The following is a 17,585-nucleotide window of genomic DNA, read 5'->3' as shown; positions in this document are numbered from 1 at the left end:
CGCAGAGAGCCCCGGCCTCCGCCGCGGGTCCTGGCCGCTCCACGCCGCCTCCCCCGGCCTGAGGGYGGGCCGAGGCGAAGCTGTGGCGGGAGCGCAGGGCCGAAGAAACGAGCTGCACCGAATCCGTTTGCTTCAAGGAGCTCCGCGCCCTCTCCGCCTGCTTCCCTCCGGCGACGCCCGCTCTCTATGTCCCTTGCAGGACCTGCGCCCTCGCCGTCCTGCGGGGCCGGAAACGCGCGCGGCGGCATCCGGCGGGGCGGCGATGGCGGCGCTCTGGGACTTCGGCGTGAGCGACCCGCGGGAGGCGGGCGGCGGCGACAGCGAGGACGATGGCGACGAGGAGGAGGAGGAGGATGAAGATGGGGACGCCGACGGCTTCACGCTGGATGAGGTGCTGCGCCTCGGCGGCACCAAGGTAAGGGGGAGGCGGGGGACGGGCGGAGCGGGAGCACATGGCGCCCGGGACTCGGGGGGGGGGGGCGTGCGGCAGCGGCCGTTGGCTGCGGCCGTTGGCCGCGCCGGGCCTGCGCGTAACGGCCGCGCGCTGTCGCCCGCAGCAAGACTACCTTATGCTGTGCGCCGTGGACGAGGCGGAGGAGGTGGTGGACGGAGGGAAGAGAGGCGCGATCGACGACCTGAAGGCCGGGGAGCTGGAGGCGTTCGTGACCTCCCTGGGACTGGGCAAGTACGCGGAAAGTTGCCTCGTGGCGGAGGATGACGACGGCGGCGGTGGCGGTAGCAGCGAGAAAAAAGAGAGGTTCCCAAAGAAAGAGAAAAGCAAGAAGGAAATTAGCGCTCCTTCGTTAGAAGGGAAAAAAGAGAATAAAGTTAAAGAACAAATAAGCAGTGGGAAAGACAGCAAGAAAAAACAAGCTGTTTGCAATCAGGACCAACACCTTTCAGTAAAGAAAGAGCGTCAGGAAGAAGATTTTGAATTTCGTGCTAGGCAAGTGTTACTGATCAATCCAGGGAGCAAATGGTATGATCTAGAATACACCAGTGAATTCTCTTCTGAACAACAAAATCAGGCACTTCTGTCCAAGTATAAGGCCTTGGCCCAAAAGCTGTACCAACATGAGGCAGATTTGTATAAGAATAAGACAAATTATCAGAAGGGGGCCTCTTCTGCATGGATGAAAACTGTTGTGTCATCAGGTACCTTAGCTGACAGGATGGCAGCTATGACCCTTCTCATTCAGGACAGTGCTGTCCACAGTCTTCAGTTTGTTGAGAACTTGGTAAACCTCATAAAGAAGAAAGGCAGCAGGCAACAGAGCCTTATGGCTTTGGATACTTTCAAGGAGCTTCTCATATCAGATCTGTTACCAGACAATCGTAAACTATGGTCTTTTTCACAGCATCCTTTTAACAACATAGAAAAGATGTCAAGTGGCAACAGGGATTCGAGAGACAGACGACTGATACTGTGGTACTTTGAGCATCAGCTGAAACTACAGGTGGCAGAATTTGTGCAAGTGTTAGAAACATTGAGTCATGATTCTCTGACAGCAACAAAAGCCCGAGCACTGGCTGTTGCTCATGAACTTCTCTGTAACAAGCCTGAACAGGAGAAAGTTCTGCTTGTTCAGCTGGTAAATAAACTGGGTGACCCTCAGAATAAAATAGCCACCAAAGCCTCTTATCTTCTAGAGATGTTACTTCACAAACATCCGAACATGAAAGGAGTAGTGTGCAATGAGGTGGAGAGGCTTTTGTACCGGTCAAACATTAGTGTGAAAACTCAATATTATGCTATTTGTTTTTTAAATCAGATGGTCCTCAGTCATGAAGAAACTGCATTGGCTAACAAACTGATAACTTTGTATTTCTGCTTTTTTCGGAACTGCATTAAAAAAAAAGATGTTGAATCCAAAATGCTCAGTGCTCTTCTAAGTGGAGTAAACAGAGCTTACCCGTATGCTGAGACTGGTGATGAGAAAGTGAAAGAACAAATGAACACTTTATTTAAAGTTCTGCATCTTGTGAACTTCAGTACCAGTGTTCAGGCCCTGATGTTACTTTTTCAAGTAATGGACTCTCAGCAGACTGTATCGGATAGGTATTATGCAGCACTTTACAAGTAAGTGATGGGTTTGGATTTGTGATATRAGTTTTGTTTTATGAAGTAGTCACTGTTAATTTAAAGTAATGTTGTAGAAACACTTATTTTGCTTTTAACGTCTTGAAGTTTCATATCTTCCTTACATAAAAATTTCTGATGTTTCATGTGACTTAGAAGAAAATGTAAATGTTTTCYTGCACTTAACATGGGGATAAAACAAATGGTAATGATAGGTCCTGAGAACGCAACAATTAGATCTCATTCTTTGCATTGTTTTCTKGTGGCATGTTTTAATTCCAGATGTATTTTGAAACTAATTGATAACCACTATTTCTGAAGTCACTTTTATAGATAGTTTATATTTTAGATACATAATAGCCTAAAACCTTGTACACATTTTTTCATGAAGAGGAAAAAAAAATGTCCACAGAATGTTTAAATAATTTAATTTGTAGGATCAGAAAGCCTTGTGTTGCAAAAAGAATCTCCTTTTTGCCCCAGCTGATTGCTGGGAATCTTGATAGGATCCTTATAGGCTTCTATTTAGTTGACAAAAGAGAAGTCGATGTTTTTAAAAGTAAACTCTTGTTCCCATCAGAACATGCAATATATTTAGGAGCCTTCCTATGCCTSGTAGTCTGGAAAAAAAATTGAAGTAGAAATTGGGCTGGCCAACGAATATGTCAGGTCTGACTGTGAAACATTCTGGTGCTAACCCTTATTTATTTATTTATTTATTTAGGAAGTCTGAATAGATCAAATTGGTTTCTCACTTTCAATGTCTTCAGTTTTGAAACTTTTTTCAATTGAACTCAGTTTCTTTATATTTTCCTACAATTTTTCTATCTGCTGATAGAGTTTTTTTTTTTTCCCATTTTCTGTATTTCACCTCTATCAATACTACATTGCTGTTGACATTTCAGGGTTGATCATAGTGTTTTGGGTTTATTGGAGAACAAACTATAACTAGTCTTTTAGATACCACTTTGAAAAATTTAGGTGACTATTGTTAATAGCAGTTGTTCTCCTATGTGCATTATGAAAATCAAAATGTTTTCTCCTGTGTTTTCTGCAGGAAGCTGCTAGATCCTGGTTTAGCAACTTGCTCAAAGCCATCCATGTTTCTTAATCTTGTCTATAAGTCTCTGAAGGCTGACGTGGTGTTACGACGAGTGAAGGCCTTTGTGAAGAGGTTACTTCAAGTCACTTGTGGACAAATGCCACCCTTTATTTGTGGAACCCTGTACCTTCTGTCTGAGCTTCTGAAAGTAAAATCAGGGTTGAGGGTCCAGTTACAGGATCATGTGGTACAACGTGATTTCTTTATTTCATTGAGCTTCCACTAACAGCTTCTAATTTCATAAAAATCTATCCCTACCTGTTTCTCTGTGCAAGTAATTCTTATGCCTGGAAAGGACAGCTTTTAAAGTGAATTTTTACGAGGGTTTACGAATATTTGGATGCATAATAGGAGACAGCACTTGAACAATTTAAACTATACTAAAAATCTGCATAGAGAGGTTGTGGTAAGCATTCTTAGCAGATCTCATGGACTCCATTCATGGAGAGGGGATTATTTTGCAAAATGTTGTTTAAATAAGTAGCTAAACATTTTTATTGTCCCAGAAGCTTTATCAAAACATGCTTGTTTCTTCTGTCTGCAGTTCGAAGTATAATTAAATAGTATTGGATTGTTTTTTCTTTTTTCAAGTGTGGAGGGACCGTTACTCTTGTGTGATATAAGTCATAAAGTTCAATTTTAAGTCCTGTATCAAGGCTAAAAACCTGTATGGTTTAAACAATGGCCATTGTTTATATATGTTCTTGTATGCTGCCTCTTCAGAAATATGTACATTCTTCTAACAAATCATAATAAAACTGGAAAAGCTGTTCACTAACATTTTGTTATTTAGGAGTCTGATGAAGAAGAATGCTTTAATGATCAAGAAGAAGCTGAAGAGAATGAGGAAAAGTTTGTGGATACAGATAAAGAAGAAGGGGAAGGAAGCAGCACACCAGAAAATTCTGCCAGAACAAATGGTCCAAATTCAGCATCCTCATGGGTGCATCATCTGAATATGGGAGGTAAATTAGCAAGAAAATCTAATCCAATCAAGTGCCAACATTCAGTAACAGTAATGTGTTGATCAAGACTTGCTGAAAATTAAGGGATTAAAACATTATTTTAAAGTTTTCCAAATTGAAATCTGATTCAAATGAATCAATCTGAATTGTTTTTCTTCCTCTATCTGTTAGCTCAGCAGCGATGAGGAGGCTGTATTAATCTTCTAGTTAATTCACTTTACTATGTAGTCACAAACCCATTAAGCTACGTAAACTGGCTTGGAAATTTCTGCTTCCAAGTTCAGACATCTTCAGAGTGATGTAGCCAGGCCTAGGATGTCTAATTACTCATTTGCTTGTGAAGCTTGCTAGAACAACTCATCTAGCTTTGAACCTGCTTCTAGCTTCACTCTCTCGTGAGGACCTTTTAGAAGAGAGCAGGTCTTTTCAAGGGCTTCTTTTGAAGCATGTAGGAACTCACCTGTGTGCGTGATCATACACTGGGGAAGAGCTATTGAATATAACCCTTGCTACTATATGGATCTCTGGCCTGTCCAGCTGAAAATGGTGGGCAGTGTTAYTGTCATGCTGAAATGAAAATAATACTCCCATAGAGCAGCTTGGGGAAATTTAAAAGTTGTTTTTTTCATCTTCTTCCCAACCCAGGCAGAAAGAGTGGAGTTTCATATGATCCTTTGCACCGAAGTCCTTTGTATTGTGGTGCTGAAAGTACAAGCCTTTGGGAGCTGAAGAAGGTGAAGTATTCTTATATTGCTGTTTCCTGTATTTCTTAGTATGCTCCTTGTATTGAAAGAACAAAACAAGCTTGGTTATTCTTGAGGTAGCTACCTGGGTGAAATAACAGAAAGGTTAGAGAACACGTTGTTCAGCTCATAAAGGATTCATATAACAGTGATATTCAGGGGTAAGGAATAGGAATTTTTAAGTGGAGATTTGAACAATAATCTTTTTTGGCTTTTAGATCTTAGCTTTGTATCAAGAAGGCTTTTTAGTGTTAAAATTGTTAAAGTGAGGATGTATTTAGTTAACGCAAACAAAAGACTAGAACTATTGAAGCTCTTCAGTTTGAGGGAAGAGCAGATCAGCTTTGCATTACTTCATGTGTCTGCACTTTGTGTGGTGAGTCATAGAGTGATCTGAAAGCATACTGTTGTTTCCAGGAGTCTGATAAGACAACATGAATCATGATTGCTTGTATTTTTAAAATAGGAATAAAAAAGTGATGTATGTTTTTCAGCTTTCTGAACATTTTCATCCATCTGTGGCCCTCTTTGCAAAAACAATTCTAGAAGTAAGTGCTTTTACCAATCTGCAGTTTGGAACTTTGATTTTTATATTAGTTGTATTTTGCCATTTTTAAAAATACGTTGTAAAGCCTCCTTGCACTCTGCAGATAACTAGAAACTCTGCAACATGGTGAGTAACGTACACTCAAATCCCAAGTTTTTCATGGAATTGAAACATTTTATCTAAATTGGACTGCTTACAGAAATAGCTAACTTTGTAGAAACCTGGTTATTTCATGTTTCTTAAAATTGTTTTAGAGTTTTGGTGTATCTTTTTATTTAAAGTGTTTTTTTTATGTAGCGAACTATGCTGTTGGAACAAATGCTTTTTTAGTAGTGATTTGGTATCATGCCATAAAACTACTCAAACATATACAATTATGCACTTAAAAGAATTTTGTTTTCACTTGACTATATATTATCCAAGTAGTGGTAGGTATAGACTGCCTGGCTGCAAACAATGAATCTCTTTGTCAATTAGAATTTTTATTGTCTGCTAGCTCAGTACATTACAAGGCAGTTTATCACATTTGAATCAAAGTGAGAGGGGTGTTTTTGAGTTAAGAAAATACTGAAATTCCAACTGTAAAAACCTGTGCAAGAGTGTATTAACCTGTAAGGCTTATATGATGAAATAACTCTCTCTCTTCTAAAGCATGGTTTAATATCATTCTTGTACTGTATGTTTGGGCCCCCTAACTCTGTGTTTAGTTGCTATCTAGTTTAAAATGAGGACCTTAAATTTTTTGCTTTTTTATTCTTTCAGGGAAATCATATTCAGTACTCAGGTGACCCTTTACAGGATTTCACATTAATGAGATTCTTGGACCGCTTTGTGTACAGAAATCCCAAACTCCATAAAGGCAAAGGTGTGAACTTCTCTGTGCTTATAAGCATTCAGTCTTGATTATTGATACACTGTGGTGACCAGACTCCTCTCAGGCTGCCAAGTAACTGTTTGTGCCTGTCATGTATTGGGGGATGGACATGGTGTAACAGAGGAGGAGAGGAATCGGTTCGCAGGGCTGTAGAAGAGATGTCTGTGACTTAGGACCACCTGCTGATCTACTTCCTGGGCCTCTCACGCCCACAGTACAGAAACTGCTCACTTACCAGGAATAAGCAAAGTGATAGGAGAATTTACTGTAAAGGCTAATAATACAGTTTAATTTATGTTCTGCTACAGTTTATTTCTAATTTATGTTCTGCTACAGAGAACACCAGCAGTGTGGTAATGCAGCCGAAGAAGAAACAGTTTATGAAAGACGTGCAGAGTCTTGCAGGTAAGTCAGGCCCTTTTCCGTTACAATTAAGATGGCTAAGGAAATGTAGGTGTTTGTTGTGGTTATCCATCCTCTACACTGGGTATGCTATTTCTGTTAGCAATAAAAAAAGAACAAATAAAGTCCTGTTCATCACGAGTGCACTGGTTTTGTCTTACATTCAGGATCAGGTCTAAACTTCTTGTATAATAGGTGCATGGAATTGCCACAGCTGAAACTTCGGATTCATTAAACCACCATAAGAACAAGGGATATAGAGAAAGTCAGTTACCTCAATCATTATTTTCTTCATTCTTGAGTAGGAAAGCACTTCAGTGTCTACTGTTGCGCTTGGCTTAGTACACCAAATCCTTTTAACATCTCCCCCCCCCACCCTTTTTTCACTAATTGTCAGTTTCTTTCTACCATAGTGATTCCTTTTTCTTAGGCAGTGCATCATCAAGGTCACACCCTCTGTTTAGCCATCCCATTAGGAAATGTATAGTAGCAAAGGACAGAGCTGTTGAAAATAGCATGCCTTGTTGTTTGTAATGCTTTTGTTGCTCCTACCTGCATGTGCTTCCTGCACCTTCTCTCAAGTTCAATTATCTTTCTTTACGTTCCCCCCTAAAGTAAAATACACTCCCTGGTCAGAATATATTTGCAATCTTATATAAAAGGTTTAGAATCTTGTTGCAAATTTGCTTGTAGCTGGCAATGTAACACCACTTAAAAAAGGCAAAAAACCCCCGTAGAATTTCTTCCAGCTAGTGTTATTTCTAGGTAGAAGAGTAATTTGTAGGGTATTAGTGTCAGAGGGAGGTTTATTTACAAAATACTAATTAAATTTTCTGCTCACAAACATGTCGTTCTTATGTTTAACATCCTAATATTACAAATACTGCTTTTTAAAGTTCTTATTATCTAAATTATGTGAAAATCTTTAACATGTATGCTGATCTCTAGTTAATGTTCTTGTTTCTGTTCCCAAGCTATCATATAACCACATTTATTCTGCTTAACATTACTGAAAAGTGACTTAAAAATCTCAGAAAATAGTTTTATATAATGATTTAAACCACATTAAGCTCTTTCATTAAATGATATGGATTAGTTCATGCAGTGCCACATCTGCCGCTATTGTTAGGATTAGTATAAGGTATCTGTGGCACTATTATTTTGGTGAGTATCTTCCTGCTTCCAGAAATAGGCTGGCTTTTGTGTAGTCTAACTCCTTCCAGTGATTAAGGGCAGGATTTGGTGGTAAAAACCCATAGTTAAAAAATCAGGGTAAAAGATCAGACCTAATAATCTTTATCTTTTTAGCTTAAATTAATATGTGCTAATGAAAATTGATATCTGGCAATTATAGTTCAAATCCTCTTCTCCATTCAGAATAAATCTGTATTTGTGCTGTGCGAGGACAGGAGAGTTTCCATCTTCCTTGGTGGAATCTCTGTAACATTCCCAGGGATGTGCATCCTATAACTTTAGGTCTGATCTGTTACACTGAGGTGATAGTAATTTCAGAATAGCTGATGTACTTTTCATACACGTGGTTTTATGGCTATCGGAGCTTAAAGTAGGAATTTTTACCTGGAATACATTTGAAGRAACCATTTGTTTATTGAATTCTTTAGGTTATTCTGAGCTGAAGGAACAGACTGATCATTTAAAGCTAGAATTAAGGAAGTTAAGTGTTTTACAAATAAAACATCCAAAAGAACTGGATATATTAATATGGATACAAGAATCTGTACATGTTGTATATAGCTGGACTCTGCTGAGGTTTAGAGAATTGAGATTACAAATCCTGTGGTACCTTCTACTAGTCATTCAAACAGTCCTCTTCTGTGATTGTGTTTTGCTCTGTTTTGAGAAACCTGGATGCTTATCAGTTACAAAATACTCTAATTTGTGCCCCCCTGAGATTGGAAATAGCTATTTCTTCTTTGATTTACTTTTGAGGTGGGTGAAGGAAGAGGAGGGTGTCAGAGTGAAAAGCTTCTCTGCAGGGAACTTTATCACTAATCTGCTCAATCAGCTGCTGCAGTGTCAGTTTACCTYGGTTCCCTGGAAATGCAGGCACTATGAGATTTGATTTCCTTTTCCAGCATGCTTAACTGGCCTCTGGTGCTATGGCCCTGCCTTGCAGCTGCTGAAAAGCATTTCTCCTAGGAACTGTCCTATTGCTGGGAGTGCCAGGCAGAAGAGGTTCCAGGATTTCAGTGGATGAGAGCTAGCTTACCTTATTTCTTAATTTCTTTTTGTTAAAACATGCATCTGTGGTGGAGGTGGTTGCAAAACTKGCCTTGCTGGTGTATATTAGAACCTGATTAGGGCTAAATCTCTTGAGTTATTGTCACTCCTTAATATCAGCATATACACTGAGCGATGAGCTCACTTAGATTGTGACACTGGCTGTCAATGTACTTCTGTCTGTGTAGCACAATTTAAAAGAATAACATAATGATGTTCAGCTTGAGGTAAAATCAGTTCTGCTTGTTTTTTGCAGTCAACAGTAGGGAATTCYGTGCCAGAGATGAAAGCACAATCCCAGTGGATGAAGTGTTTTTCCACAGGTAATGAAATATTTGTGAACATTCATTGTAGGTGTTATTTTTGTATGCAGTGCCATCAAAAATACATTTTATAAATACTGTTTGGTGTTCCAAGTGTCTGCAAATTTTGATTAATTTGAGTGACTTGTAATGATAGCACTTTTCACAGAACGTAATTTCAAAATTTGTCAGAAGTGCCTAGGAAAGGATGGTGCTTACAAAGAAAGACAATCAGTGTTTGTGATCTATACATCGTGTAAGTTGACATTTTAATGGAGAGACCTTAAACGCTGGATGATCATGAATGTCTTGTGTGTTGTAATTCTTATGCGTCAGAAGTGGATTTCAGTCAGCTGGCATATACCTTGCTTATGCTACTAGTATCAAAGTTTATTAAATGGAACAACATTAAAAAAATTTTTTTTTTAATTTTTCATGGTTCTTTCCATTTAGTTGTTTTCTTTTTTGGATTATGGTATAAAAATGCAGTTGCAATATTTGAATTGGCACATTTTGCAAAAGTTTCCTCTTATTAAATTAAAAATTGTTTGTTTGTGAGTGTCTCCTACAGACACCAGTGTTGAAATTCACTTAGTTTTTTTAAGATACTAATTGATGTTGGAGCTTTTTAAAAAATCTGAAGTAACAGCTTAATGGGAGTATGACATTTGTATTAACCAAACTGTGAAGTATACCCTCTTTCCTGTTAATTAAATAGGTTTTCCAAACTATGTTGCAGCAAAGGTATGCAGTTTCCTCTAACATTTTAAATTATCTGTGGACAGAATTCTGAAAGTAAAGAACAAATAGTTTAAAAACATGTGTCTGTCTGAAAAGTTAACAGTATGTTACATTGACAATGATTGTAACTGAGATTACACCTTTAAAGACTTGCTTAAAAAAGTACAGTACACTTGTGCCCCTGTATGTGATCAAATTTGCCTTCTGTGCTTTGTGATTACTTAACATGAAATAAAGGAGAGAGAAATGGTTTAAAATGGCTCAATAGATTAAACTAAACATACATAGGAGTGGAGCTGTGGGGGAGAGTTTAATGGTGAACCTTTTTTTTTTTTCCCCCTTTTAATTAGATTCAGGTTGGACTTGACCTTTCTTTACTGATATAAGGTGGATTTTCACATCTCTCTGGTGTCCTTTTATGAATTCACTGTGTTGAAAATGATATCTATCACCTTTGTGAAATTTCTTTGGTTTAAATTACATCGGTGGCTAGTACTTCTTTGTAAAATGAAGAAGAAAATCTCTGATTTGGGATATGTCTGAAACCATTAACTTATACTTTTCAACTGGCAAAATTACATGTGAAACAGATAATCTGCATTTTTTTTATTTGTCACATGAAACATCAGATGTAATCTTGTGTGTGAGAGCAATATGTTACTTATTTCAGATTTTATACAAAGTTTGATAAAGGGAGAGAAAAACAAAAGCGTCAGGAAGATGAAGAAAGTGTGGAAGATGTAGATGATGATGAATTTGAAAGAGCACTGGGTAAGGCCATGTTTTTCCTTGCAATAACAATCTCAATATTTCCTGCTTTTGCAAATATAGGAATACAGCTTTTTTTAAATAAAATKGAAAATGTAAAAGAACCAAATATAGAAACATGGAGATGAAGAGAACTGGTTCTTCAATTCCCATCCTATGTTACTGTAGCCAACATACTCTTCCCTTACATAGGCTAACTGGAAGGCCACCTTGAAACCAGACTTCCCTCTTGCTACTTTAGTTGAGAGCTTTTCTAACAGATGGAAATTCTGTAATTTTGAACATAAATTCATGAGTGGCAGTTCGTGCATCGTTGTTCCTTTCCTAATGTAATCTGTTAGTTAAATAACTTCTTCTAGCAGTATGTAACACTTTTATTCTTTCTTTACTACTTGGTCTTTTTAAATCTTCTTTATAGTTTCTGTCATCATTCCTAACCTCAAGAAATGCATTATTTATTCAGTTACATCCTTGGCAAACTTCTGCAGTAGTCTTAGCTCTTCCTGTGGCATGTACTTTATTTGCTTTTGAATTAGTGTATGATTTGTTCCAGAATCTGAATTTTTGTACCCTAAAACTTACATTATTTTATGATTTCATATTTTACTTATGCAATATTTGTCCAAAAAAATCCAGTTAGATCTCAATACTGTTTCGTAGAATGTTTTAGGTAAGTTTTAACTCCTGTAGGAGGGTTGTTCATTAATGACACAGTTAATATAGTCTTCATTATGACAAGAATCTGCAACTGCTTTACTAATCATGTTTGTCTTTCTATTGTTAGTATTTCTAATAAATTTACAGTCTCTGAGAATTTGCTCCATAAATTTAGAAGCCTAAATTAAGGACCCTTTAATATTACCTTTAACTCTTTGAAACAGAACAGTTGTAGTTTTTCAATTTTTGTTTGCTCTTTTTATATAAAATTCATTGCTAAACGAATCAGAGAAGATAGGAGCTTTCACCCTCACATCTGCTTGCTTTTCCGCTGGATTATAGTGAAGAATTAACACACAGATTAGCTGATATGGCTCTTGCTTGGGGTATCCTAATTGAGCCTTTGTACCTGACTTGGAGCAMGGGCTTGAGACTTTTGATATCACACATCCCAGGCAGGTTGGCATCACTGGGCATCTGTGTGTTTCCCCAGCTGCTTCCCACATCATTTGTTTCTGGCCAGGTACGAGCCTCTGTACCAGGGTTCATAGGTATGAACCTCTGTACTAGGGTCCTTTGTTACTCAGGCAGGTCACATAAACTGTTCATGAAATGGACACCTAAAAATAATAAAATTTGCCATGACTTCATAGTTTTTTTGTTTGAATGTGTCTTGTAGTAATTGAAAAACAAAATCTTTTTTCTTTTTTTTTTCCCCTCAGATACATTTGAAGCTGCTGATAGTGCCATTGATGTTGGCCAGGATGATCTTGATTTTGCTGGGTAAGACTTTGAATCTGTTCTTTCACTCTACTGTTTTGATACCCTATAGAATTTTACTCTCCAAATTGGATAGACCTTTTTCAAAAACACCCAGAGTGCCACTTTGCAAAAAAGGGCAACAACAGTTAATGCTGCGTACTGCTCCTTTACCTCCCCCACAGTGGAGCCTTCTGATCCCATGGTGTTTACAATCTGCTGGCTTGAAGTGTGAGACTTGTAGTATTTTATTTATACAGTGCAGTGACTCAATAAGCAAAGTCCCTATCTTACCTGTTTTTCACTGTCTCAGGTTTCTGTTTGGGAGTTACCAAGCAAAAAAGGTAAACAGGATGAGGCATAATGGCACTGCTGCTTTAAGCAGTTCATAGGTTGTAACTGGACCTAACTCAGTGAATACTTTATGGAATCCTGAGTCATAGAGCACAATTCTCAGTAAGTCAGCAGTTCCATTAATGATTAAGTACCTTCCTTTTTGTTTAAAATATCTGGAGTACAGCTTTAAAATCAACACAGAAACTTTTTTTAGAGGGGAATGGAGAATTAAACTTTCAGTGAAACCTGAACATTTTTGTGAGCCAGACTGGAGTAAAAAAGTAGCAAAGAGGAGACAAATCAAGAACCATGTTTCCCTTCTTTAATTAAAAAAAAAAAAAAGTCTAATTTCCTCATTTAGTAGAGTTGCTAGGGATATACCAGCAGTTTGTGTGTGTTTTACAGAAAAGGCTTTCTGAAAAGGAACACAGGCACTTAGGAGATAAAATACAGAACATTTCTATTAATTAATTAATTTCAGAATACAGTTCTCTCCAGAACTTAAAATGGTTGGATTTTTAACACAATCTATATGTTCATGTTGAAAACATACCTAAATGCATTTTCCACAAATACATGATTAGGTGACAGCCTACATTTACAGTATTTTGAAATGATGTTTAACTCTTCTAACAGAGTGTAGATACAGAAATGTTATCTGGAAACAGTATTTTGCCAGATGAGTGCTAAGCTTGTTATGTATTTTTAGTAACATAAAAAAGAAAACCATAGGCAGTAAGAAAAGTCAAAGAAACGATGCATCCAACGCGGACTGGGAGGATTCTGATGATGAAGATGGGTTCAGTGAGCTGGATGATGAAGAAGTCTCCTTAGGAAGTATGGAGGAAGACTTTGGAGAGGACATTGATGAAGAAGGAGGTGTATTTATGGATGTGTCTGATGATGATAACAGCCTAGGTAAGGTAACATTTATTATCAAAACATGAAAAGAAAGCAACATCAGCTTTTAAAAATGGGTCATCTAAATTACATATTTAAATTTGTATTTAAGTTAATATTTAATTACCTAGGTGGGAAGTTGGGCTTTTAAGTAAAGTGGCTTAGCTGAAGTCCTTCTCTGGACAACAAAGTCTTAAGAGCAATAACAGTTCTTGATTCAGGCTCTCAGGTGAGACCAGGAATTAGGCATCTCGATTTAAAAATTTGCAAACAAGACATGCTTTCTCCATTCTGAAAGCATCAATAATAAAAGCAGATTTATATACAAATAGCTGGCTATACAAGGCAAAAGCTTTTAAAATGTTAAAGCACTAAAAGACTTTAACGAGAAAAATAAGATATTTCTGGAACTTGGTCATTTTTTTTTCTTTAGACCTAGTTAATCTTGATTTTTAGAGGAGGTACCTTTTGAAATTGTAGCTCATACATAACAGCTTGCTCTTGTAATAAAGTTGTGTACCCAAATTTTTATTCACTCCTTAATAAGAACTGGTTGCTGCACCTTCATGGTTTTTATTATCTGTTCAATTGAAAGGCACAGTTTACTCAGTTAACACTTTGTGGCTGGAGAAGCACAGATTAATGAAGTATTTCTCCTAATAACTTAAGGTCACAGGAATATGACTGAGGGTAAAGAAGGTAAACTATTCATTTACCTGTTAATATATTAATCCTTCATAAGATTATTATTGCATCAAGCTTACCAAGCAGACCTTCAAAGTTTACATAACACAGACTTTTGTTCTATTAGTCTTCATATTTATCTGTCTTAGTATTATATTTCACTTCTTTCTCATGCTGTGGAAAAAAAGGCATTAAGAAGGGCACACCACTGAACATCTTTCAAGTTGTATGGGTTTAATAAATCAAAATTAGAGTGTGTCCACTATGATTTAAACTTTTTATAAAGTAAAAACTCAGACCATTATGACAAATATGTCTGGTGTGCTTTAAATATATATGTCTGGTGTGTGAATTACTTTTTTTTTTTTTTTGGACAGACCTGAGCAATGACAACGAATTCAAATCTGTCAGCAAAAAGGGCAAGAGAAAGAATGATATTGATTTTGTAGGATCACTTGAAGGTAAGAAAACACTGCCATGATTTCCATTTGAGAAGGCTTAATACAAATACACAGTCTGGAAAACTTTGGAATCAGAGGGGTTTAGTACAGTAGATTATCTAGTCTTGGATTTGGGTTCAGATTTGGGTACCTTAAATGAAAAGGAGGTGGTGTTACCCTTGACTTCCAAAAAGTATGACCTAGTTCAGAGTGACTTTCTGCTCTCAAAGGACTGGAGATTGAAGGAGGTATGTTTGAAAGGATGGAGTTGTACTGACAGAGCAGTTTATATGTGTGCATCTGTTACTAATAGGTATTGCACAGGCTTTTGCTATTTAGTCCCAGTTTGAAAACATTTTTTTCCCTCTTTTAGGGAAACAAGGGAGTAAAGAAGCTTTTTAAGACAGCTATTTTAGATGGTCTTAGTAAATAAAAATAACCTTTTAAAACATGTTAAGACTTTTGTTTTAGTGTCACTGTGAACTTGAAACGCTGTCTTTAAGAATAATACTTTTTTATTGAAGGGTCCAACCCCAAAAAAAAGAGAAAGCGCAAAGATGCCAATATGCTGGCAGCTGCAGAAGAGGTAAGTTTGAGCAATTAAAAAAAATACATACATATATATTTTGCCTGTTTATTAGTAATAAAGTACTAAAATTTTTCTTTAAAGTTTGGCTATCTGCTCGATGAAAATGCTGGGTCTAAGTTTGACAACATTGGAATGAACGCCATGGCTAACAGAGATAATGCAAGTAAGTATGTGCTGCAAAGAACGTATATTTATAACACTGACAAGCTCCTTTCTCTTCAGATTCTGTACTCAGACGTATCTTATTTAGCTGAAATACACATAAGGTCAAAGAGCACATAGTAGAGGTAGTAGCTCAATGTCAGTAGGTTATGACTGAGTTTTCTTCAATTAAAAGAGATGCTTAGTGCTAATTTTAGCTGTGACTACTGGAATAAATAAGGCTTCAAGAAGAAGAGACTATAATGTGCTCCTTTTGCACTGTAAATTAAAAAAAGGAAATAAGTTATTTTTCAAGCCTTCTTCATATGAATTTTGCTCTGATGAAGAGTGTAGTAGCACTGGACCCTTGCGAGGGAGGAGGCATAAGGTATGACTGTTTATATCTAGCTATTGGAATTGGTGAAGCAAAAGCAGTTTCCCAGAAATAAAACTAGTAAAAAAATTTCACATTTAATTAAATAATCAAGTAATTTATAGACCCCCCCCCACCAGTCTTGCTAGTATCAACTGAAAAATGTTAACAGCAGCACTCAAAACACTGAATACTTCTATATGAGCATGTATACCATTAAGAAAGTACAAACAACTTCAAGAGCAGTCTTAAACCGTGAGATTGTGATGGTAGAGTTTGCTTCATGAAATGGAAAAAGCTTCCTCTGGTGTCAAGAAAAAACCCAGCAGTTTGCACTTTATTGGCATTTATAAATACAGTAGCTAAGTATTAACTTTTACATGATTTATCCACATTCTATATAATTGTCAGAGGACAGACGCTTCACAGTAATTGTCAGAAGTATCCATCAGCTCCTTATTTCTCATCTTCCCTCTTTCCTCTTACAGGTGTCAAACAGCTCAAGTGGGAAGTAGAGCGTGACAAGTGGCTTCACAATAGGGATGTGAAAAGTATCATCAGAAAGAAGAAACAGTTCAGGCACAAAGGGCTGAAAAAGAAGTACAAAGGCAAGAAGTCAAAAAGATAAATGACATTTTTAAAGTGGACATTTTTACAATAATTGTGCCCTGTCTTTCTTACTTTAATTCTTGCTGCTTAGCCATGTCATTTGGTCATTCTCCCTTATGCCATGAATTCCAGACCACTCATTGCTTTTGTAATAAACTGAAAAATAGGAAAATCCATGTTAGTTGTAATTTGGGCCTATGTCTGAAGGTAAGCCACTTCAAGGCTAGTTTTGTTGGATGTACAGTCCTCTAGTTCTGGGACTCTGACAACTCTCTGACACTCCAGCCACACCTATACATAACAATACATATTTCTGCTTAAAACTTACCCCAGGAGAGATTGCAACAATAAAATCTGTTTTGGACATAAGATGCAACAGACACTTTAGCCGTCCTTCTGAAGTCAACAGCTACTAACCTACCTTCCAGAATTGATGGAAACCTCTTCTGCATTGTGTATCTGAAGTCTGATAAGAAAGATGAATCAAAGTTACTCTACCCAGCATATTTTAAAACAAGTTATTAAATGCACTATTTTTCTAACTAAATGACCTTTTCCTAAGTTTGTTCTAGCTTTTTTAGTTACAGATACCATTAAATAATGTGATCTGAATTGACTTTTTTGCACTCTATCACTAACTTCACTATTCAAGTGGCAGCACTATCATCACAATGTTTTCTGAGCTTCCTCACAATGATAGCCAAACACAAGCAACAGATTCATGAAAAGCTGAGCAAATCTCATGGTACAGTGTAACCCAAAGCAAAATGACTTTTTTTCTTTATGTGGGTTTAGGTGTTCACTGAATCCTTCTGTGTGCAGTTTCACCAACCAAATAAAAAAAATTATGCTTTTTTGTAGTGATAACTTTATGCCATTTTAACAAGTTACAGCGGCTATCAAAAGGATTTGGTAAATGCTAGCACCAGCACAATGCAAATAGTGGGAATAGGGACTGGAGACTGTGTAAGGAGCCTCATTCTGAGCACAGCGAGCTGTCAGATGAACACGCCACACCTCACAGAACTACAGCTTAAGAAAGCCCCTGCAAAGGGATGCAAGGAGTATGGACTAGAGCTGAAAATAAGGATGAGAAACCATGCAAACCCAGTGGCAAGTTACTGAGACATGCCAATACAGCTATTCTCCAGAATGTTACATATTTTTAAATAAAAATGTAAAGAAAGACAGCACATGACTGTCCACCTGCCTCTGAATCTGGGGCAATGGATACAATCAGACATAGTGTCGGTGGAACTTCTTATTCAAGTTGCCCGTGGTTTAAGAGCGCTCTGCTGCCTTTCCTGGCCACAGCAGTGGGTGCCTCCTGAC

The 17,585-nt window shown here is 37.6% G+C and overlaps 1 protein-coding gene and 1 long non-coding RNA gene across 3 annotated transcripts; one reads left to right on the top strand and one right to left on the bottom strand.

Annotated features, from left to right (window-relative positions):
* Positions 1–38: 38 nt before the first annotated feature.
* CEBPZ (CCAAT enhancer binding protein zeta) lies at positions 39–16,869 on the top strand. Of its 2 annotated transcripts, none has more exons than XM_026081826.1 (16): positions 39–415; positions 558–2,080; positions 3,138–3,369; positions 3,976–4,147; positions 4,793–4,881; positions 5,385–5,438; positions 6,200–6,302; positions 6,648–6,716; positions 9,211–9,277; positions 10,668–10,768; positions 12,145–12,205; positions 13,227–13,435; positions 14,479–14,562; positions 15,063–15,127; positions 15,212–15,293; positions 16,133–16,869. In XM_026081826.1, exons 1-16 carry the CDS (start codon positions 263–265, stop codon positions 16,270–16,272), a joined length of 3,204 nt encoding a protein of 1,067 aa, XP_025937611.1. In that variant the 5' UTR covers positions 39–262; the 3' UTR covers positions 16,273–16,869. The 2 variants fall into 2 exon arrangements, with proteins under 2 accessions (XP_025937611.1, XP_025937601.1); XM_026081816.1 differs by having other exon boundaries at positions 40–415; positions 15,066–15,127.
* Positions 15,950–16,418, bottom strand: LOC112973684. The gene is made up of 2 exons (XR_003256047.1): positions 16,326–16,418; positions 15,950–16,233 (listed from the first exon to the last, which is right to left on the bottom strand). It is a non-coding gene; the product is annotated as an uncharacterized LOC112973684 (long non-coding RNA).
* Positions 16,870–17,585: the final 716 nt, after the last annotated feature.

The sequence above is a fragment of the Apteryx rowi genome, unplaced genomic scaffold (genome assembly GCF_003343035.1).
Source record: "Apteryx rowi isolate R43461 unplaced genomic scaffold, aptRow1 scaffold_117, whole genome shotgun sequence".
Taxonomy (NCBI): Eukaryota; Metazoa; Chordata; class Aves; order Apterygiformes; family Apterygidae; genus Apteryx; species Apteryx rowi.
Note: the sequence above shows the minus strand (reverse complement) of the source record. Positions and strands in the feature narration are given on the sequence as shown.